We start from the raw sequence: 24575 nt of genomic DNA, 5'->3' as shown, positions 1-24575 counted from the left end.
TTTTCGGTACACTTTGCTCGTACAACATGCGTAGTTGTGGTAAAGTTGCTTTCGGAGGCACTTCGATGTTAGCAACTTCCAAAGCACAAAGAAGTTCCTCTTTTGTAAGCATTTTTCGGCACAAACGGTTTATCCCACTTCTGAATTGTAATCTTTCTTAATTTCGGAAGAATTAACTGAAGGCTGAAGAATTGCGTGTTTTCTGTTTTAGCGCTCAATCACGAATGACATCTCTATTTGACAGTATTGCCTGAGATACTTAAACCTAGGTGTGATCGCACAAACAAGATGTACATATAGAAAAGGTGTATGTGTAAGGATGTCAAGGTGTATGTGTGAGGTATATACAAATTCGAATTTCTAATTTCTACAACAGCGATATTTTCTGATCTGCACGGTTTGGTGCGAAGTCGTCATTGCCGATGGTGGGTTCGACCAATGCTTTATAAGGGCAACGAGACCGGGAATCATTTGTTAGCTTATATTGCCAAAGAAGCTGCCGATGAAACAATTATCCAGTTCTTGAGGATGACGGAGGAGGACTTTGAATATGTTAATATTCAGAAAATAACTCCAAAACTTTGTAAACATGATACTTACATGAAAAAGGCAGTACGAGAACGTTTGATTATCGGCTTAAGATTTATTGCGACTGGAGAAAATTTTAAAAGTTTGCAGTTTCTATTTCGTGTACGTTAAGTTTAACAAAACATATCGACATAAAGCACAATTTATTTAAATACATATTTTAAGGTATCTCCTTCCACTATCCGCAAAATAGTGCCAGAAGTTTGTGATGCGTTGATTGAGGTACTTGCTGATTATGTTGCGGTAAGTAGTTAATACTTTCCCGAGCCATAACGATGGGTGATTTTTGACAGCTTTACGGTGACATCCCCCGAAATGCTATTTCGCGGGGGAACTCAGTGGTACTCAATTTGAAGCCATCTTGGGTACTCAATTTCCATCATGGCTGCCGCTAGCTCAATAAACGACAGTTGGTATAAAAAAATGCTCTAGTGCAAAAAAACATAGTCATACCCCCCATCTTTTTGAACACTTTGGTTTCTGTATGTTTGAGGTATGCTTTATCTCTTTCACACAAGTAGACACACATAGGCCCCGCCGTGACGTCATCGTCATATTCACTCCATCAAGCATGACGTGTCTATATGTACCGACTGTTAGCCGCATTTCAATGCTGTGAATAGAATAAAGCTTATTTAGGAAAATCTTTTATCAAGCGGCATACTTACGAAAACTTCACTCCATATAGGCTTTGTGGTTGTCCAGAACCTTATACACCCAGGTGAGTTGATGAGGTGCTTTGAATCACGTTTGAATCTAATATGAATCAAAGGTTATTGATACAATTATCTTTTTAGAAAAATGCAAAACATGGATCATGATCACGGATATGCATCATTTGCATTGCAACCGAGTACTGAAATGATGGAACTACGTCCTATCTAATGGTTTTTTCTGCTCTGACGTCCGTTTCATCGGTCGTGCCCGCTACTCCTGTTATTCTTGCTTCGACATTGTTGGCTGTCTCATCGACACCACCACCTATATTCGTTTCGTCAGATATGTTGACCGTTCCATCGTCACCGCCACCCATCCGTGATGTTTGCGGTACATTTCTTTTGGGTGGATCCATGTCCGGTTCGTCAGCCATACCGGGACAGCGATCCTCTGCCGGACCGTCATTGTTGACCGTCCCATCGTCACCACCACCCATCTGTGATGTTTCCGGTAAGTTTCTTTTAGGTGGATCTATGCCCGGTTCGTCAGTCATACCGGGACAGCGATCCTCTTCCGGACCGTCATTGTTGACCGTCCCATCGTCACCACCACCCATCACTAATATTTCCGGTTCGTTTCTGTTCAAAGGATCAATGCCCAGTTCATCAGCCAAGCCGGGACAGCGATTCTCTTCCGGAACGTTATTGTTGACCGCTTCATCGCCACCATCAACCATCCCTGATGTTTCCGGTACGTTCTTTATCGATGGATCTTTGCCCGATTCGTCAGCTATGCCGGGACAGCGATTCTCTTCCGGATCGTCATCCTCAACCAGTCTGCCGTCTTTACCTGATACTTTTTCATCATCCGGTACATGAGTGTGTTATAACTCGAAAACAAGTGGACAATCTTATTAAGCTATCGAAGCAGACTACGGCTCGAAATTATGTTTTACGCAATGGATACTAATAGCAGGGACAACATCACGCAATGCAGCCATTACTGCCATTGATACAGAAGAGGCATTAGAAGCATTTTATGCTAACTTAGAAGCTAACATGTATGTGGCTGAGATGCTCAGCTCACTTTTGAATACAATAGATTATATAATATGTTAAAAGAATACCAAATAATAGATCTATTGTTTACTAAAGATGTTTTTTCTAAATGTTGGTCAGGAATAAGGGTAATAAAAATCCAAAAATCGCATTTTTTGGATCTTGGAAACTTTGCGCAAAGTTGCATAACTTAAGAAGCTAAGATAATTATTAGTCCAAAGTAAGTTTGAAACAAGTATTAACGAAATTAATAAATATTAAAAAAAACTTACTAGGAAATCAAGATCAACATTTATTTATGTACGAAATCTATTGACATAAAAAGTTACTCCATTCCTATTAGTTAATAATTGTGAAGCAATCAATCTGCATGCTTCAATTAAAATTCTGCTAGCACGACGAGGAGGTTGGAATAGGAGTTAAAGATACGCATGAATCTTAGCATTTGCTAGCCAACTGATAACAAAAAGTAATATAAACAAAAATTTAAATATTGAAATAAAGCTACTCTCTGCCTTTTTTTCTATTGCACTCTCTAACTAGCTAGCTACTCTTAAAATGTGTGCGTTAAAGGACCTAAATGAAAATAGACTTCTCCATCTAATGATATTGCTTAAAACTTACATTACATTACATGTCCTGACTTTTTTGTGTCTAACTTATGCCTTATTATGTCTATTTGCTAAGCTATTGCCTAATTCTGTCTATTTGCTAAGCTATTTAGATGTCAAAATGCAAGTGCGATCGTAAGATCTTTCTGGTTCTGATGGAAGCTCGGTCACGTTGGTACCACGCATGCACTGGTGTCTCGTTCGCTACGCCGTGTTCTCTGTAGTCCGGTGTCATCCGATGCTCCGCAGTCTAAGTTGGATTGGTCTGGTCGGTATGTGCAGGTGCATAGGTGATAAATGATGTTAGATGTATCCGGTTGACCTGTGTAAGGTAAAAGATATAAATTAAATGTAATAAAAGTTTATATACAAGACAGTCTTTTAAGGCCGTCCACAAGGACAGAGGAGGCGTGGCGTCGTCCCCCATTAAGGCTGGGATAACGAACTGGCAGACGAAGGCTCGAGACCGTGAGCGGTATCGGACACTTCCTGACACTCTTGCCTCCGTGTTCAATTTGGCGTAACGTCCTACATGAACAATCCGGTCCATACAGGCCGAGACTTATTCACTCCCTCGCAATCGGATAGTCAGTCCTACACGGGGACGGTCCAAATGAAGCTTAAACCCACGACGGGTATGTTGTTAAGTCTTTCAAGTTGACAACCGTCCCTGTGGACCCTGACTCCCCTCCCCCCGCGCCCCAATCTAATTGGAAAGATTGGTTGGAGGATTGGACCGTTAAACGTGTACACACACAAACTGCACATTGGAGCAAAATTCATTACCCTCATTTCTGTATTAAAATCTGTAGCACCAAATATACTCACCATGAACTTGCTAGTTTGAATCGTTCTCTACTTCCCATTCTTCATTTTCCAAACGTGTGCATATCGCTTTTCCGTTTTTGTATTTCTGTCTCGCCTGTGATCGTTAGACCTTATTTACGACGAAAATGTTTGTTTAACGCTTTTCTATTTTGTTTACTTTTTCTCACGTCACATACGAATTTGGCAACCATTCTTCCACCCCGCATCCAGGCGCTTCATACGTCTCGGCCTGTTGTCTGCCAAAATGACATTCGAAGCAGGCTCAGGTGCTATCTCTTTCCCTCATTTCCTTCAGAAGTCGCTCAGCTCTGCGGCTCGTGTTGATTCCTAATGAAAGGACCAATTTTCAGAATGTCTTCTTCTTTGACACCACAACCGTTGTCGGTCGAGGCCTTGATGTATCACTAGTGGGGGTTGGTTTGCAGTGACTTATTGATTTCACCCATACCAGGATAGTCAGTCCTACGGATGGAGGCACGGTCCATTCGGGGCTTAAACCCGTGAGGGACATGTTGTTAGAATGTCTTTAAACTAAAATGAAGAAAAAAACTTACACTAATTTGGTTCTGAATTCAACAGGGCCAGCTAGATAGTTTGTGCAGATGACGCTGCTTTTTATATTTGTTTTTGACATAAATGTCCGTATCGAAATGCAGTACGTTTGCGTAGCATAGCCGTTGACCTGTTTAGTTATGTTACAACCAGCTGTAGGCTTAACGGTAAGCGGTCTTACCAAACGGAGTCCTATCCATCGATGCCCCTCCCTCCTTATTCACTGGAAACAAGATCTCTTATTCCAAAGACACAGCTACTACTTTTCATTTCTATCATCGATTTCAAATCGTTCAATGACCTGCAAAATCTCATTTTGCATTTTTTTTCAAATCCTCTTTTCTTCCACGCAGCATTCGTTCGGCTACCAAATCTAAAAACGCAGACACGAGTTCTCGCTCTTGCATCTTTTGATATGAACTCTTAAGATATTCTAGACAGCTCAAAAAATTTCCATCAACTCTAGCTTGTCTAGAGAGCCGTGGAGCATTTTGTGACGATGCGTTATTGGGTTGTTCTTCTTGTTTTTCGTTCATCGAAGTTTCCAGTTCCGAATGGACCCGTACTCCCTGGTCCGTTATAGTTTCAGGTATGCCAGTGGTCGTGTTCGTTCCTGACTGTGTGCGAACAGACAGCGTCCACGGGCCTGCCCACGCCCGAATGCAGAGCCGATGGCATACGATTCTATCTTACCCATTAACATGAGAGGGACAGAGCTAATACCCCGAACGTACCCGAAAGGTATGCATGGTTCACTCATCAGGATCTAAAGGCAAGGACAAGGCAAAAGAGACACAGAAAAATTTCCTCACGGCTACACATGTCCTTTTGATGCGTTGTCTCTGCGTCTCGCTCGGTATCACAGCTGCATACGGCAGGTAAGCAGTACAAATGCTGCTACCTGATACGCACACATATTTATCGAACACAACTGTTCGGTTCGGCTCGGTAAACTTCACGAGGACGCCGGAACACAAGGGCGCAGACATTTTCATGATTTTGTATGACTTCGGCTGTTTTGGACCATACGTTTAGGCGCAGGCACTGGACCACTACCGCTTGATATGTTGACGTCATCGGAACTGGCTGACCGCGCGATTCGTGTCCCGTCGATGTGGCATGTTGCGCCTGAACTTGTGTTCCAACAAGTGTGTTTGGTGTAGTGTTGGGAGATTCAGGATTCGCAAGATTCGAAGATTCAATCCCTAGACAGATTCGATCGGATCGGATCACGTTGGTAGGATTTGAATCCCTAAAAGATTCCTTTGCGATTGGGAGTTGATTGCGATTCGATTGGGATTCGTTTGCGATTCGATTGGGATTGTGATTTGTTTGGGATTCGATTGGGATTCTGTTTGGGATTGGGATTGCGTTTCGATTGGGATTGGGATTCGATTGGGATTCTGTATGGGATTGGGATTGCGATTCGTTTGGGATTCTGATTGCAATTGGGATTCTGATTGCGATGTGGATAGCGATTGGGATTGCGATTGAAATAAGAGGCTGTCCCCGAAATACGCTATTAATGGGGGTCGAGGTAAACCACGTATCTCTAATTTTCGAAGTCGAATCACGCAGTTTTCAATCAATATATAGCAAATCTTCGTGTAATGTAGAATTTAATGAGAAGTTATAGTCACTAAATAAATTATTTGATTTGATATTGAAAAAAGGTCCGCGTTTCTAAGGGACCTGTACTAATTATGACATAAGTACTGCACATTTAAATAATTAACACTAAAACAGAATTATCTCTTATTCCAGCTTTAACTAAATCCAACTCCCCCACCCGCAGCAAAATAGAATAAAACGCTATACCACATTGGGATTGGGATTGGGATTCAAAGAATCCCTTCGATTCCCTTCTAAGATTCATTTTTCCCATCAATATCTTGGTGCAGCCTGGCTAGTCGACATGACCGGTATCGGCTGAAATCGCAACGCTTGTCCCGATGTCGCGTTTGACACAATTTGGACACGCTGTCCTCGTACGATCGACGTTCCAGGCATAAGCTGGAAACGCGGTCCCCCTTGTTCGACTTGATTGGTATATGCTGACCAAGAAATCCATTGTTCTCCGACGTGCCTGGTACTGCTCCATCAAGATTCGTCACGCTAGACGGCGGGGATAGCCGTGGTATTTCGGAAGGGTTGCGTGTTGCTTCCAAATTTTGCCGGCGAATCAAACTTTTAAGTGGACTGGATTCAGGGACAACCGGTTAAAAGGTATACGGATAAACGGCGCTCCACAGTAGTTGGTTTTAATCAGAACTGAGCGTTAGGTTATGGTGTGCAATAAAATTTTTCAGTAGTTATTCTTTACGTTATAATTTTACTTTAATTTTACCGGCGGTTGGGGCTTGTCCAGTTGTAAAATTAGACGAGTTAATATAAACTATTCGCCCAAGCCGAAAGCTCAAAACTCGACGAAATAACCTTCGTGTTTTGTTAAATACAACAAATGACAGGGTTTGCGTGCCGTGTCTCAACAATGCTTTATATACTTTGTTCATTCCAATTGAATACACGTTCAACATCACGCGTCCTTTTACACCACTATGCCAGATACTTCCAAAATTATACTTCCAAATTATGCCACAAACACGAAAATAAATAATTAATTGCATTAACGTACCAATTTTGTCACCAGCAATTATAGTTTCGTTGAGAAACAGCATCGCTTCTGTAGCAGATTTACTGCTAACAGTTGAACCAACTCTTAAAGCCACCTCAACATAATCGTTGCTAACCAAAACCATCCAACTAAAAACACATTCAAATTAACCAGCAATCAAATCAGGTGAGACAGCAAACCTACCATGCAATAAATGCTTAGCACACACAAACCGTAGGACAGGAAGCGCGAACCGACAACTTATAAAAACATAACGCGACGGTAACATGAAACGCGCCTCGCAACTCAGAACGGCTGCAGCTTATTCGAAACAGTGAGACAGTTCACTAGTTTCAGACACGTAGATCATTCGTGTTTAGTGTTTCTCCCCATTAGCAGAAGCCGCCGAAGGCTCTGCCCAATTGGTAACCACGTTTGGTTATCAGCTGTTCAGTCGGTTGACCGATCAGCAATACCCCTTCTACGGAAGAAGTGCAAGTTTGCACCTTAATCGGTAAATACTCCCGCAGCGTTTAACGCTGCCTGGAATCCGATCCATCGCGCAAGTAAAGTTCCGTAGTCCCTCCCGTCCGTTGCATAAGTGTAACTTGACCATCTTCCTAACGAAGTAAACGAATGATATGATTCATTCGCAATTTAACAAACTACGGTACGTTCTCGCCTCGATACCCCGCCTCGTTCTGCACTCTTCCTCCACATTCCGCGCATCGGCTTACCGCACACGGTTCTGGTAAGCAAAATGCGCGCCGAACCTACCACACTTCGTATTCGAACCAATTTGGTCTAAATATTTCATTAGAACCTAACATAAAATGATATACAGGGTGTGCGGGCTTAATTTGACACCTGGCCTTTGGGTTTATATCTCAGGGTTGAGTTGACGTATCGAAATGATTGATATGTCGTTCGATTGCTAAAAGTTGTGCGAACAAGTATAAAAAATGTCCAGCTCCGTAAATATGTGGAACCCGTCCGAATTGTACAAGCGCGTAACGTGTGTTATGATGGTTCGTGCCGGCCATACGAATGCCGAAATTCGAAAGGCGGCGATGTGTTCGTTGAACACCGTAAAAACAATACGGTGGCCGTACGTTTGGCAGCAGGATTCTGCACCATGCCATACGGCCGTTAACACGCCAATGGCTCCATGCCAATTTCGACCGATACACCAGCACTGACGTTTGGCCACCCAGCTCCCCAGACCTTAATCCTATGGATTACTTGGTGTGGGGCACAGTTGAGCGGGAAACCAACAGGGCGTCCTGCAATACCAAAGCGGAGCTGGTGGCCAGAATAAAGGCCGTGTTTGCGGCCATCCCCAGAGACATGGTTGTCCGGGCTTGCGCGCGGTTCCGGAAGCGGGTGCAGGCGGCCATCAACGCGGAGGGGGGGTAGTTCGAATAAAAATTGCGGCAAACATGGTAAGCTAAACTTTGTAGAATTTTTTTTTAATATTTAACATAAATTTTGTTTTTTGATGCGAAAACGGCTGAAATACTTGCACAACATATTTATCTATCAATTACAAAGCTTTTTCAGTCCAGTTAAAGTAAAAACATAGAAAAATAACGTATTTTCTGGAGTGGCTCCAGATTGTTTAACAAAATGCTTCGTTTAGCCGCCGCCAGATGCGCTAGAGAAAATCGAAATTACACTTGCGAGTACGATGAATGTAGCCCGGCCTTTTCAATGTAAACACCGATTCTATGAATTTGTTGCATTTGCATAGCATTACAATCATAGAAATACATCGTTGAATAAAAGGGAATCAAATACTTATTTCTCACTTAGCGGTTTTATACAAATTTTTCGGTTTCGAATCCATTTTAAGAGAATCTGTAGTTTGGTTAATACACAATTTGCCTAATTCACTTGAGAGATTAGTTTGATCAAGAAAATGAAACGACTTTCAGCAAAGAAAATATACCGTAGCGCCTGCAACGCGCATATAATAATTATAGCTAGCTGAATTTTAACTAAATACAACTACAATTAAGGTTATGGTAGAATAGAATAGCATAAGGATAGGAAATAGGAAACGGTAAAAACGGCGATAATTAGGATTAGCCAATCAGGAATAAATTCAAGGGACTTTGGCGCGAACGAGCGAATATAAATTACGGGTAGGTTGAGGTTTAGGGTCATTCACAAAAGTTCGATCTAAGAGGAAACGCTGCCCGAGTAAATATCGAAGAATAAAACCCCAAGTAACTACACAACTATCAAGTCCTTCTATTTTTGGTGGTTAGAAGTTTCATATCACTACACTACAAACTTCACAATACAATGACATCGGATGACAGCGGGCGTCCGACGCGGCCCAGCCCGACGTGATTCGCTTGTCTGCGGTCCTAGGTAGCTCAATTTTTATGGCATCGTCCGATGTCGTCCGGTACGTGTAGCTTGGCCGTTGCAGCTATTCGAGCCGCATATGTTCGAATCATCCGTTCGAATGGCACAAAGCTTTCGAAAAGCTTCCAAAGCGAGGCAGCTGTTGGTTAGAAGGGCCTGGAGCAGCTAAAGTTACCTTTAGAATTCGCTCGCAAGGTTTGAACTTTAAAATACATACAGTTCTGGGAAGCAATGGAGTATAATTACTTCCTACACAATGCTAGTTCGATTATTTAAAAGGACAGTATAACAGATAGGGAGTATACACATTTCATGCATTATTTTTGTGCCCTGGCACTGTTGAACTCCTAAGAGTATGAGGAACATTGGCCTTATGCAAGGGAATTATTGTGACAATAGACCTGATTATTAAACACAAACGGAAATGACACAAGACAAGTGCGTCAAGACAAACGGAAAATAGATATGCATTTTGAAACCGTTCTTGTGATACACAAGTTTCATTAAATTTTTTCCTTCGTTAATGCTGTGTCAAAGCCTTTGTCGATGTGTCAAAATGTTCAAAATCAAAATAAAAAACGTAAACAAGTTTATTTAAGACACGATCGTTTATCAAGCTAACAATCTTTGTTTAAAACTTCGAAATGATTTTCTCCCACTTCGTAAGTGACGATAGTAGCAGTGAAGAAGAAACAACGGTAGATCTGGTAAAACAGCGCCGACTGCTTCGAAATGTTTTCGACCCATTACAGCTTTCTAACCAAGCGTGAGTTATTATGTTTCATTTCGTGGTTGTTAATTTCAGATTTAAGAAAAAAAATCTTGTGCCGAAGGAAATTTTCTTTGACATTCTGGCGGAGATCGAGCCCTCCAAGTCTTTGTTATTCCTAAAAGTGTATGCAGTATTAGATGTGATAATTACATGTGCCTATGCTGTTGATTGTTGAAGCAGTCACTCACTGAAGAAGTTGCTGGAATCCAATGCTGTTGAACGCAAACCGAGTGCGTCAGCCCTTCATCTTTCGACTACCATTGAAGAACAACTTCTTCTTCTTCTTTGGCTCAACAACCGATGTCGGTCAAGGCCTGCCTCTACCCACTTGTGGGCTTGGCTTTCAGTGACTAATTGATTCCCCCCATAGCAGGATAGTCAGTCCTACGTATGGCGGCACGGTCTATTTGGGGATTGAACCCATGACGGGCATTTTGTTAAATCGTACGAGTTGACGACTGTACTACGAAACCGGCTCACAACGGCGAAGAACAACAGAGGAAGGAAATAACAGCAGCTTCTTTATCCAAAACAGCAGCACGTTACCAGTATCTCCAGCATATTGCGATTTGTATGGATATGGCAGTATACAATTTTTTTGTTTAAAATGTTAAAATTTGATAATTTCTGAAATAAAATACTTATATTTTGTCGTGAAAGCAACAGTAACAACTCTGTTGTTGTGTTGTGTCGGTCAAACAATCTGAGATTGGCGCCTTTCCGAGACAAAAAGCTGACGGAAAGCAGTTTGACAATTTTGGATTTCCGTTTGTGTTTCATAATACATATCTTGGCAGTGTACTTGTGAGTTTGTGTTTCGTCAAATTATATTTTTCCAACACACAACACAAACGTATGTCATAATACAAATCTTCCGATTTTGACAACTTGTCTTTACAATTTGTGTTTAATAATCGAGCCTAATATGTTATAGATTTCCCGAGCGTAGGCTGTTTGAATTACAGCATATCCAAAATGCCAAACCAGGAAACATAAAATCATTCTCTTACCGTAGCAATAGACGATGCGCAATCTCAGATCGATGAGCAATAGACGATGCGCAATCTTGAAATCATACGTTTGTTTACATATAGCTGTAGGTATTGAAACGAATAAATATGCGATGATGCATTGATTTTTTAACCAAAAATTTAATTATATTTTGATTTTAGCCATGGAGAACGAATTGCCGAACGTGCCGCATCGCCGGAATTATGAAAAATTTGTAAATATATAATCATTCTGTAATTATATCTGTCAAAGAAATTTTATATATCTCGGACATAAAAATCTCGAAAATTTAGGCGCAATCTTAGCGTAATCTTGAAATAATACGTTTGTTTACGTATAGCGGTAGGTATTGAAACGAATAAATATGAGATGATGCGTTGATTTTTGAACCAAAAATCTAATTACATTTTGATTTCAGCCATGGAGAACGAATTGCCGAACGTGCCGAATCGCCGGAACTATGAAAAATTGGTAAATATAAAATCATTCTGTTTTTGATACCGGTGTTTTTGTAGTTCAAGCAATTCTTGGGTGTATTTTTGTAGATTTATTTTTACTTAAATCGTATATGTTCAGTGTTTGTGATTTGTGTATGCGGTAGCAATTTATAAATATGGGCAACTATTGAATTATTGTTCAATTTTGATTATTTTCCGGCTTAGAAAAAACATAACCTCTGCTTCTCCAGCTACCGGCGATTTTTTTAAAACGACAGCTGCTTTGGAGTTTGTTTGAAAAAATTGTATAAATTGTAGATTGTAAAAAATTTAAATTGTAAAAACTGTAGATTGTAAAGTTGAAATTGTAAAAATTGAAGATTGTAAAAATTGTACTAATGTTATGTACCTAGCAAGTCTTTATTTTTACAGGAATATACCATTGAACTGAAATGTTTTATTTGTACATTGCAGCTCTTTGAGAACTGACCTGGCTGTACCACGGGATGTTGTGTTTCTTATTAGTCCGCATACACTAATAATGATTAAGAATCCTGGAATCTAGGTTATGCGGTTTTGGTCTTCTTCCAACAGGAAGAATTTCATCTAATCCGGAAAATCAACTATTCCTTCTGGCCCTGTTTTCCTGCACCATTTTTGCTGCAACCTCTACCCCAACTGCTACAATGGAAGCTATTGCTGTTGCCGCTGCGATAAAAAAAAAGTTTCTTATTTTTACAGGAACGTTTATGTGTAATTAAATATTTTATATTACAGCTCTTTCGAGTTAGAGGACTGATAATGGAAGACAACTGCTGCATCTTCCGGGCCATCAACATAATAACGGGGTCATGGGGATGGTGAATGATAAGTAATTGAGTCGAGATTAATAGTTGTTTTATTATTGATTTGCTTCCAGATTGTTGAGCAAAGCCTTCGGCTAATTGCCGAGGTGGAAAGACGGCCTGCTTTATGGCAAAAGCGGTCGGATTTTTACAAGAACGGAATTCGGCGTAGGGATGCGTGGACCGAGATTGGTGGAATCTTGGAACTTACCGTCGAAGAGTCCAGTTACCAGTGGAGGAAGCTGCTGACCAGCTACCGGACATATAAGTCCAAGCTGCGTAAAAGTCAGCAAAGCGGAACAGGTACTCATCAAATTTAAAATAATATGAAACTGTTCAATGACAAAATTTTATCATTCGTAGCGGCTGAGGACGTTTTTCGGCCAAGATGGTTCGCCTTCGACGCGATGAAGTTCCTTGATGATACCATGAAGGAAGGCACGCATCTCGATACGGTAAGTTGTTTTGTTATAAACATGGTAAGTCATGGGTTGAAGCCTTATATGGACCGTTCCCGTATAGCAAGGACTCGCGTTGTACTGAATTAAGCATTGAAAGTCTGTATAGGTCGGCAAGTCCGCGTAGGACGTCTACGCCAAAAAGAAGATGTATGATGACGATAAATTAATGTTTTCAAATTTGGTAAGCTCCGTAGCGCGTTACTATCAAATTTTATTTCATATTTTATTCATATTATTTCATTATATTTTGCTCAATACGCGAAGCTTCCGTGGAATGAGTATAACAAATAGTTGTATTAGTACTTCTGTTAAAAAACGAAGCGGAAAAATAATTCAATGCCGAACACGTTAAAGCTTTTTGGTTGTACTTTAGCTGTTGCCAAAAAATATGTCTTTTTATTCCGCCAGTTCGTTTGTAAATAACGCTCTGGCTAATCTTGCGAATCTTTTTATCCTATTTCCTTAAGCATATTCTCTCTTTTTCCCATATCTTTTCCCGTCTCTCACCAATTCCTAACGCATATATCCACAGGTCGTTGGTACCATCCTATTTTGTTGTTGTAAGGTTCCAACAATTTCTGTTGCTAGTTCATGTTTCATTATTCTCATAAAGGAATTTATTTTTGGAAACAAAAACCAACAAGCATAAAACCACTGATTCAGCGTTCAAAACAAACAATTCTTAATACAGGAGCCTGAATCATACGCGTGTTCCCTACAATAAACATGCGTTAATGTGATGTTTCTAAAACGATCGCAAATAAATTGTTTTATCTTAATAACTTGCCAAGCGTGATTCACGTTGAACCATTCTTTCATCTAAACAATGGTGGGTGGACAATGCATAGGTACGAGTGTACTAGCGACGATGTGGGTTAGCATATTATTCATATAATGTGTAACTGCATATAATCTACGCACATTCTACGATTTAATAACTACTTATCAGCTTAATAAATGGCATCATGTGCAATGTGTAAACGTATGCCTTGTAGTCCGCTCATTGTAGCTGGAGCACTCTCAGCTTCTACAAAATGCCCATTGACGACCCTGTCAAAAGAAGAAGGGCGAGTGTATGTATTGCGTCAAGCACTTTGTTGAAGAAAATTATAGAGATGTATTGTTGTCATAATAACCGTTTTAGCATCTCCTGGCTCTAGCAGAATCGGACTTTTATAAATGCGGAAACGGTTGGCTAAAATCCCGAACACATTTTCCGCGATCATTCGAGCACGAGAGTGACGTTTGTTGAGAATGATTCGAGCACGAGAGTGACGAAAATCCCGAACACATTTTCAACGATCATTCGAGCACGAGAGTGACGTTTCTTGAAAACTCTTTCAATTGTCCCTTCCGCATGTATACCTCCAAATGGTCGAATGAACTACCTGTTATAAGCAAATGCTTTCCCGCTGCGCAAAGCGATCGAAAACTTCTCCAACTCAAACTGCAAACATATTTCACAGCCCATGGCTGTGAAATATTTCGCATTCAAAATTGTTGCAAATTTATAAATGAAATATTTCGAAATTTTCAGCTCTGAAATTTTAGGATTGAAATATTTCTTCGATCGGAATCGAAGCGTTTTCCCTGACATTTCTGCTCGCTTTTTCGATCGCTTTTGGCGGAAAGCGATCGAAAATCCGAGCTACAAAACTGCTCGATTTTGTCGTGCGGGTTATCACCTAAAAGAAAGTAAGGTATTCGCATTGTATAAGGAACTCGCAGTGGTTCAGGTTCCGGAACGTTCAAACTGTTGTTTTCCAGCCTCTGGTACAAGCGTGTGTTTTTAAACACACCTCCGACAGATATTCCACCTTTTCCTCCAATATCTGCATGTAAAAAGTTGTAATCGGCATCTACTACCGCAAGTAATACAATGCTGAAATAATTTTGATAGTTGTAATACTCTGATCCACTATTACTTTTTTATTTGCTTTTCTACTTGTACGTGTTTGCCATCAATGGACCCAATTACGTGCGGAAAATTCCACCTTTGTTCAAACTTTTTTGATTTCTCCTTCCATTCTTCTGCTGTGGACGGCATCTGAAATAATAATAACACATAGAAAGATAAATGAATTGTATATTTCATAAATTTAACTCATATGTATTGCTCTTCGTTGGATAGCAATGCAACCTTATTTATTTTGTTAATACTTTTTTGATGATGCTATCTCATTATTTATTATCTCTCTTTTTAGTTCGAAGACGACCTAGATCGACACACCTCCACCCAAGCCCACCCAATCCCTTCTTGTTCCTTTTCCTTAATTCCGCCGCAACCAACAATCGCAGCACAACTCCAGCATCAACTCCAGCATCAACTCCAGCATCAACTCCCCAGCGATGGGAAATTATTTCACCTTGTTTGGCCATGGGCATGGTTGAATCACTTACCTCCCGAGCAACAAAACGATAACACTAATCATTTGCGGCAGACGATGCTCGAGTGGGATCTTAAAAATATTTAAAAAATATTTATAAAAACATACCTTTACAAAGCTCCGCAAATGTTTATTTAAACAAACACACATCCTTCACAATTTTGGCAATTAAGAAGATTTTGGCGAAGATTTAGAAACCTAAAATTATACAATACTCATTAAAACCCGAACCGTACGAACTTTCGTGCGAGGAAGGTTTGCGGCTGTGAGCCTAAAATTATACAATACTCATTAAAATCCGAACCGTACGAACTTTCGTGCGAGGAAGGTTTGCGGCTGTGGGCCCTGCAAACTGGGCACACTGATCGTAGTTTGAACCTTTTGCTGGGCCATTTGCGGCAGCATTTTCCTAACGCCAGATTGCCCAAGGATGCTCGGTCGTTAATGAACACGCCCGCGTCAAGAGCACCGGAGACAGCCATTACGCCTATCGCAGGGGGGACGCTGTGGTACCAGGGTGTGGGGAAATGCCTTCTTTCGTACTTTCGGTAAGAATATTAAACTAACCGTGCATTTGGTAAAGTGCTAATCCCATTTTTTTAATCGTTCCAGTGATGTTCAGCCAACCCAGGAGGGGTTTGAGTTGAATTTTTTTGTGAACAGTCTGCCGCTGTACAAAAGCAGCTGGGCCTAATTCTGGCCCATACTGATACAGGTTCACATCGTGCCAAATACTCCGGTGATGAAGGTTGCGATTTTTTGTGGCGAATCAAAACCATTAATCCTCGAGGAGTTTTTGGATCACATTGTGAACAAAATGAACCAGCTTTTTATGAACGGCCTGGTAATTTGATTCCGCTTATACTGGGCCCCGCGTGCTATCATAGCAGATGCTCTAGCACATGCACTCATAAAAGGTAGATTGTTAATAAAGTGCCTTCTACATTTACAGTGGAATGTGTGTCCGCTTTACATGCACTGTGAAATACGGTACCATGCATTATTTCTAATTATTTTTCGTTTCATTTTCTTGCAGGTGTTAAAGGGCATAATGCACAAAGCGGGTGTCAGAAGTGCACGATCGTAGGAGTGTTGGACGGGCACCGGATGTATTTCACGTATGATGCGGAAAGCCAGCCACGAAACCACAGCGACTTTTGCGAAGTCAAATATCCGACACACGTCAACAAACGCACCCCTTTACCAGACTATTAGGTTGTGATATCGAGGCCGATTTTGTGTCGGCCGAATATATGAACCTACTGTACAAGGGCGTAGAGGCCAAGTTCATCGATTGGTTGATAAGGCTTCCCTGGCGTTCCGTGTTACTTTCCACGCCGGCAACAACGTCAGATTATCATCTGTTAAATCTCCCATCTGATTATCAACGCAAGCTGCGCGAGTTGTGATGCGTCCAACTCTGCAAAGCTCGCGAGTATAGGATGTTTCTGCTGGTTTTTGGCTTCGTGGTTCTGGAGGGGGTAGACTTGACGATGCAGTGTACCAACACTTCATGTTGTTGACGATGGCTGTAACATTCATGACCACCACCTACCACCGCGCAAAATGGGCACTGGCTGACTCATTTCTGCATAGGTTTGTGGCAGCCTATGGAGATTTGTACAGTCCAGTGCTTATTAATAGCAACGTGCATAACCTGCTGCACGTGTACGAAGACGTGTGCAGGTTTGAGGGTTTAAAAACCATATCGGCCTTCATTTTTGAGGCATTTTTGCACGACCTCAAAAAGTTGGTACATTCCGGGAGGCACAGCCTAGTCCAAGCGGTCCATCGTTTGCTGGAACTGCAACATATTAATGTTGCCAAGCGCCAGCAAAACCAACGAAAGGTGGACGAGCAATCGGTGCGGACGGTTGGTGTCGACACCATAGCGACCGTATGGGAGGGCTTCACGCTGCGGCAAAATTTCCGCCAACTCGGGCGAGGTGGTCCGGTACGAAACGGCCACAAAAACGGGCAACGAAATCACAGTGCCGGGGTATGGTTTCTTTAAGCAGGTGCATGCATTCATAGAACCGTTCCTCTCGACGGAGGCGAATATTTATTCGGCCAGCATAGCCGACTTAAACACCGGTACCCTAAAGCACTACTCCAGCAGTACCTTCATGTGCAAGTTATCTGCAGTGCAGACAGCGCAGGAAAGGGTATAAACATTTGTACCGTTGACACACACTTATGGTGATGAAGAAGAAAAGAAAAATATACTTTTTCTCAGCTTTGTGTTTTGTACTTTAGATAAATAGGGTAAATAATGAGCAATTGTTTTGTCACACAGGTGTTAATTGTGAATGTAAAAAATATGCCTCTTCGCGTACTTCCCCCAGAGCCCAACTTTGCGTTTTGTGTTTCAGATCAATCGGGTGAATAATGAGCAATTTTTGGTTGGTTGTTTTGTGAAAGAATTGAAACTAACTAACCTAATTAAATCGTTGCACTACACAATCTTATACTTAAACTCAAACTTACATTAACTAACCGGCTTATTTAACGTATCGCAATACGCGTTTGAAAAAAATCGCAAACGTATTTTGATGCATTCGACGAATTCGCCGATAATGCCACTCTCCGGAACAGCTCACACACGTTCGGGAAATGGGAAAACGCTATTTTTTCGTTCCTCCCAGACCAACGGCAACGCAAAACAAAAGTGGCATCCAGTACCAACTCCTTCACCTCCTTCAGCCGCTTGTCCACATTTCTGGCCATGATGTTGCTGTGCAGCCAAGCCTCGAAATTCTTCATATACTGTTTGTCGCTCAACTTGCGCTCCATGTCGTTCAGCTCGTCCTCCGACCGTACAGGCTGCAGCGTGAAGTCCTCTGGGACGGGAGACGAACTTCCATCCTCATCGCCACATATTGTCTGTTGCATTTGATTCACCATAACCGCCGTAGTTTTCCGGACAACGACGACCTCTTTGTGCAGAGATTTGTTTTGCACCGTTAAAACGTCCAAACGGCGATTGATGTCGGCTGTCTGGCCGGCGAGCTGGTTTAGCTACTGGTACATATCGGGGACGGTGGCTGAATCAATCGGTGGGAAGCGGCGGTGGGGAGCGGCGGTAAGGAACGGCGGTGGGAGCGGTGAAATCGACGGTGGGAGTTGTGGTTGGAGCGGTGGCCCGAGCGGCGGTGGAAACGGTGATGGTCCGAGGAGCGGCGGTTAAAGTGATGATGGTCCGAGCGGCAGTTGAAGCGGTGATGGTCCAAGCGGCGGTTGAAGCGGTGTTGGTCCGAGCGGCGGTTGAAGCAATGGTGGTTCGAGTTGTGGTGGGAGCAGCGGTACGAGTTGCGGTGGGAACAGCGGTCTGAGTTGCGATGGGAGCGGCATACGAAACCACCAGTACAGCGCGACGCTTTATAGGAGATGGTTGAGCGCATTTCGTTCTAAGTCCCGCACGTTAGAGTTGTACGTTGGTGCGCATTTCGTTCTAAATCTCGTGCGCCGATGTGTTTTGGTTAAGTGTGAAGTGAACAAACAGTGTGTACAGACGTAGATTGCCGACAAATCTTCCAAGCCATAACGACATCTCGCAGTATGACGTCATGTGTGAGAATGAAAGGATATAAATATGTTGTGAAAGTATTCAGTATGTTTCAATAAACTGTTATGTTTGTGACCAAAAATGATCGTTTTGTGTTTGCTTTTAGAATAAGTGTGCATTTCCGATCGTGTTTATACATGAAAGAAAACGAGAAACGAAAGAAACAACTATCTTTAGATGTGTTAGTAGCATGACTGGAAAGAACACTAACACATTAACAACTGCAGAGCGCACCGTGCGTTACGGGTGGGGAGGGGGAGGACTCGCAGGAGGGTATTAGCTAACCAATACATCCGTTGAAACGCGCCGCCACAAAATCAAGACAAGGCGCTCAAAAAAGTCGCACACGCTTTCCGTGCGACTTCGTTCTCCATAGAACTCTTGCGTCGAGGGTTGCATGACAGGCGGCGTAGCAAAATGAAAAAAATTCTCGATGGGAATTTGATTGGAACTTTGTTTTTATCGAAAACAAAAGAACAAGTTTCTTTACGAGCCATGTCGTACTTGCGTGTGGACGAAGGAAATTTAATTTTGTTATTGTAAAAGTACCTTTAATTAAGGGACCTCCGGGATCCGGAGTACAAAAAACAACAGTTAAAAGAAAGCGTGAGACTCGATAGCCCAGCAGCACCACACAACCAGAAAGTATTGTGTTTTTTTTTTTTTTTAAATTCATAGCTTATTCGCAATAAGCTTGTGTAAATTCCCATCCAATCCAATTCCAATTCCAATCGACACAACGCATGGACCGATTCATTTTGCTATTGAAGAAATTGGACACTGGAGGCTCTGTTTTTCCTAATTGGCCTGGTTATGATAGAGCACGTCGTCGTAAAAAGATCCTATCTATAATAATCTACGAGGATACTCGGAACCTGGATGCTGCTTCATCGATGTAGGCACCCGATTTCACCTAATCCAGCTATAGATTTCACTGTGCTCTTCCGCCTCTCGTGCCAAACAACGGGTCGCTGTCGTACCTCTTCTAGATGGGGCACGAGTCCGACATCCCCAAAATATGTCTAAGCCTTGGTCGCGCTTAGGATGCTCGGAACGTGGTGCACCTCTATCGTAACCTCATGCTTCATCAATCTCCTCCAAGATGCATAGACGAACACACTACCCAAAAAATTTTAAATTTGCAAACAATTTTTACAAAAAAATACATATTTTTGTGACTGCTTTGTTCTACCTATAATGGTGGTATGGTTCCTATAGTCGTCGTATTGTGTTCCTATAGTGGTGGTAAATAAAGATATCTCAAAACAGTGTATAATATCAATGGAACTAAGTGTAGAAGCTGTTTTCATATGAATAGCAAGAATCACAGCCATAATATTGAGTTCTTACATAATTTGATCGTAAAAAAACGCATAAATTGATTGATGAAGTACTGTAAAACAAATGTCCTCAACTAACACATGGATGAGTACGCTTGATTCAAAGTCGATTTTTCACTCTACCAGATATGCGAATTTCGGCCTATGTTTGGTAAATTACTTACTGTTGCTTATTTTAGTGGAATCGATACTAAATGTTAAAAATATCCCCTAAAAAACCTGTTTTTATTGATTTTTTTAACTAAAGCCACTATAGGAACATGCCTGTTTTGTGTACCTATAAATACACTACGATAAAAAAAAACACTAACTATACGTAAATATGGTCAACAGGCAATGAATTTGAGTAAGGCAAAAATATTTCATAACAGTTATGTTTAAAAAAAAGATAATTGTGTTGTTATGTGGTAATTTAGAATGTTAACAAAAATATGAATTTTGTTGTGAAATCCTAACGATTTTGGAAAAATGTTATCACATTACACAAAATAATGAATTTTAGGTCATTAAGAAATTAAATGGCCCCATTTAACTTTTAGACCTTTTGTAAAAGATCAGATAACATTTCACACTGACAAAAATAACTTCATTAAGCGAAAGGCCACGGGAGTGACAAAATGCTGACAAATTTTTCAAAATGTGAGCTTTTGTCACTTTTTTGAGCTTTTGTCAAAATTTTGTGACCTGGAGCAGCCAGGAAAAAAAGTTGACAAAAGTTGACAAAATTTGACGTTCGTGAAAAAGCGTAAACAAACAGCTATTTGGCGCAGTTGTAACCCATTGTTATGATAATAATGCTAAAATGCATGATTCTAATTGATTTATGCACCTAGTTAGAGCTACTTAAACAAAATATCGATGATATTCAGATGTGGGAGCTTTTTGTCGCTCTTGTGTATGTTTTTGGTGCGGCCACGAGAAAAGCTCTTTTTTGCAGTTGACAAGCAATTTTGACAAAGTTGAAAATTTTTTCAACATTTTTTCAGCTCCGTGGCCACGCGCTAATTACTTTTAATTTATCGTATGGAACTCATTTTAGTGCAATAACATAACTATTGATACTACCATCACTTTAGGTACGTTGAACCCTACTCTATATCATTGTGGGAGATCGGTTATAAGGGCAGTGTTGACAAGCATCAACGGTCCGTTCATCGTGATGCTAGTTTGAACAGATAAACACAGAGGGCGCTGTCTTCGTAGAGAGGATGGCATCGATGCCACGATCGTAGGGCGAAATAATTCAACGCGACTCAGCCATATTTGCAACACGAAGATTAACCGAAGAACCACCGAAGGGAAAGGGCATCGACCGTAGCGCCGAGCGGGAACCAGCGAAAGGTTATTTAAGGAACGACGGCTGAAGAAACGCCCTTTTCTCGCGTATTTAAGTCCCGTAAGAAAGAGTATTTTTTTAACCCTTCCGATTCAATAAAGTGTTAAGAGAACTTTTTTGCGTTTACTATTCGCGGACTTTTCGAGTTGAGAAAATTCTGTTGCTCGAGGCAACAGGCAGTGTGTGCAGATATCGGCAGCATTTAATAAAACCCATCAGCCATTCGAAGTGCACCGAAAGCAGCGTCCAATCAAATACGTCAAGTACTGGAAAGGATCAGAATGTGCATTTTTTCTACATTATCCAGCTATAGTGGTGGTGGCCAGAAAATGTGTACGATCATGTTATGCTCTTGTTTTGTGTGGTGACACTGCTTTCATCAAGAGTTTACGAAGAAAATGGGCAATAGCTCGACAACTGCTGCATCAATTTGTTACCAATTTCCCCAACGTATACGACGAACAATACAACAACAATCTCGAGCTTCGAAACGAGATTGATTGTCCTTCACTACTTAACACTTTAAGCGCCGCGGCATATGAAAACGTATGACACCAAAAAGTTCAATCTCCGTCCGCGCATCGGTCTCTCAGTGACTCTCAGCACAACGAAAGAGAGTGGAAAGAAGAGAAATAAAAGATAATGCTCGCTTTGGCGTATTGAGCTGAACGTTGAACTGAGAGTGTATTGGAATGAATATGCAGGGTTTCGTTCGGCATACTGTCTTCTTTTTCTGCAGCCAACGTTGGCAGATAACTTTTATTGTTTGATTTTGAATCGATTGCAACATATTGGCATTGCTAACAAAACATCGAATGGTTGAAATCAACAGCAACTATTTTAGAGCCCATTGTGTACATCACAAAATATACTTTGCCTGCCAAAGATTTGTTGTTACGCTCCAGTAAAAAAAAAATGCAGCAAGTGTAAATTCTACAGTAACCCTGTTTTTCAACGTTTGGACTATTGGAGAGCGCTTATACTCTCTTACAAGGAGCATGGCTTGTTATTTGTATGTATATGTTCTCTTGGTGTGCAAGTGTTCGCTGAACGTGTTCGCTAACATGTGAACACCGTTTACTCTGAAGGTAGCTTTAGGCCAAAGGATGACGTACACTTACTTGTCTATTTTACGTTTACGAAGTCAAACTCCTACTGTGTTTCTGAATATACTTGGATTTTTTTGCAGCCTACCTATACAAAATATGAAAGTTCATTGTTTTTTTTCAAGAGCTGTTTACATGATTGGATATATATTGCAAAAAATGCATTGAATAAACGAAAACATTTTCAAATGAATTCATATGATTTGGAATGAAATAATAAAAGGAACGCAAAGTTATTAGTTCACACTGATCAATATTTTATTTGTTTTTCAACACCATAACTGCTCAAACAACATTAGTGGCACTCTTTGAAACAATTCATGCACATTTGAGGTGTATTTGGACATTTGGCACAAAACGTTGTTGCGTACTTCGCATTTCTGTGTACGTCTTTGCGTGACGAGCATTGTCGCATTTTGATATAACAATTTACACACATCCGTCGCAGCGTTTTGTTGCTTGAATCTTTACGTTTTTGTAAATAATGATTATTGTTATTATTTTCTTCCTCAATATCTGGATACTCTGAGCAAAGCCATTCGTGTACAATCTTTTCCCTGAATTCTCGTATCCCTATTTTTATATTATTAGCTTTTTGATAAACGATATGCGCATTCACAACAGATGTGCCTGTGAGCAGGTATAGAGCAAGTTTGTGGTACCACTTTCGACTTCTCCTTGAGTGTGTGGCGTATGAGATCATCTGATCACTTTTATCAATACCACATTTTCCTTGGTTGTAATCTATAACTGCGACTGGCTTAAGTTTTTCTGTACATTGCGGTTTACTTGCACTTGTTGTTGACACTAGCACTGGGGCATGTTTGGTGGAAATCATACGTACGTCTCTAACATCCCTCCACTTCAAGACGACAATTCCATTCGGATCTTCTTTTGAGATCATTTCACCTTTCTTCAGTTTCGATACCATAACTTCTTTAGGCATATATTTTTTGTTGAACCTTAATGTGCCTACTACATGAGTTTTGTTTTGCAGAAATTTTAGCGCTAGTTCGTAACTCTTAAAAAAAATGTCTATGTACAAAGTGCGCCCTTCATTCATTAGCTTTTCGGCAAGTTCAAAGCAAACATTCGTACCGACACCTAGTTTGGTCTTCTCCTTATCATTTTTTCCTGCGTACACCTTCATGGACCATGTGTAGCCCTCATTACAACACAGTTTAAATAGTTTTATCCCATATTTATGAGCTTTCGTTGGAATATACTGTTTAAAAATAAGGCATCCTTTAAAAGGTACCATAGATTCATCTATAACAATATCTTTACCAGGAGTATATACGGCTTGATAGTTATTGATCAAAAGTTGTACCAGTGGCGAAATTTTATCTAGTCTAGTTGGAGATTCGATTCTTTCGTTATCAGAAAGGTGAAAGTTTGACATAATTAGCTGAAAACGTTGGCGGGAAATGAGTTTTTTTAGAAAGGAAAAATTAAATATTGGACTTTCAGACCAATATTTTTCGAGAGGAAATTGGAAAAAGCCCATCCAAATGAGGATTCCGATGATTTTTTTTACTTCGTGTTCATTAGTCGGTGTCCAATAATTTCCCCGAGCGTGTTTTTTTTGTACCATTCGCATATTTTTTGTGGGCATAATTATTAGTTTCCGTCGCAATCAATTTGAGAACCGAATCGTTTATAAACAAAGATAATGATTCTCCAGGCGTGATGTTTTTATAGTGGCTTGTTTTCAGACCTCCCTTGCCAGTAAATTGGAATGTTTTTTGTCTACCCAAAAATTCTGTAAAATTTATAGTTTCTAACGACGAAGGTAGTTCAATATTGCTCTCCTCTTTCTCTTCTTCGTCCGCAAGTTCTTTCAATATTTCATCGAGCTGATCACTGTCATATGATACATTTGTATCGGTGTCGGTATCAGTATCAGAATAGATGTCCGTGTGCGTATCCAAATCCGTGAGCGTTTCCAAATCCATGTGCGTATCAAAATCCGTGTGCGTATTCATTTCCATTAGCGTATTTGTGTTTGAAGGTGGCAGGAATATTGTAAAACTT

The 24575-nt window shown here is 40.9% G+C and overlaps 1 protein-coding gene across 1 annotated transcript; it reads right to left on the bottom strand.

Moving 5' to 3' along the window:
* Nucleotides 1-1465: 1465 nt before the first annotated feature.
* On the bottom strand, nucleotides 1466-24072 carry LOC125908387 (uncharacterized). Its single transcript, XM_049611110.1, has 4 exons — nucleotides 22975-24072; nucleotides 17877-18212; nucleotides 12558-12621; nucleotides 1466-2100 (listed from the first exon to the last, which is right to left on the bottom strand). The coding sequence occupies exons 1-4, from the start codon at nucleotides 24046-24048 to the stop codon at nucleotides 1466-1468; spliced, it is 2109 nt and encodes a 702-aa protein (XP_049467067.1). The 5' UTR covers nucleotides 24049-24072.
* Between the last annotated feature and the right edge of the window lie 503 nt (nucleotides 24073-24575).

This window comes from Anopheles coluzzii, chromosome 2, assembly GCF_943734685.1.
Source record: "Anopheles coluzzii chromosome 2, AcolN3, whole genome shotgun sequence".
Lineage (NCBI taxonomy): Eukaryota > Metazoa > Arthropoda > Insecta > Diptera > Culicidae > Anopheles > Anopheles coluzzii.
Note: the sequence above shows the minus strand (reverse complement) of the source record. Positions and strands in the feature narration are given on the sequence as shown.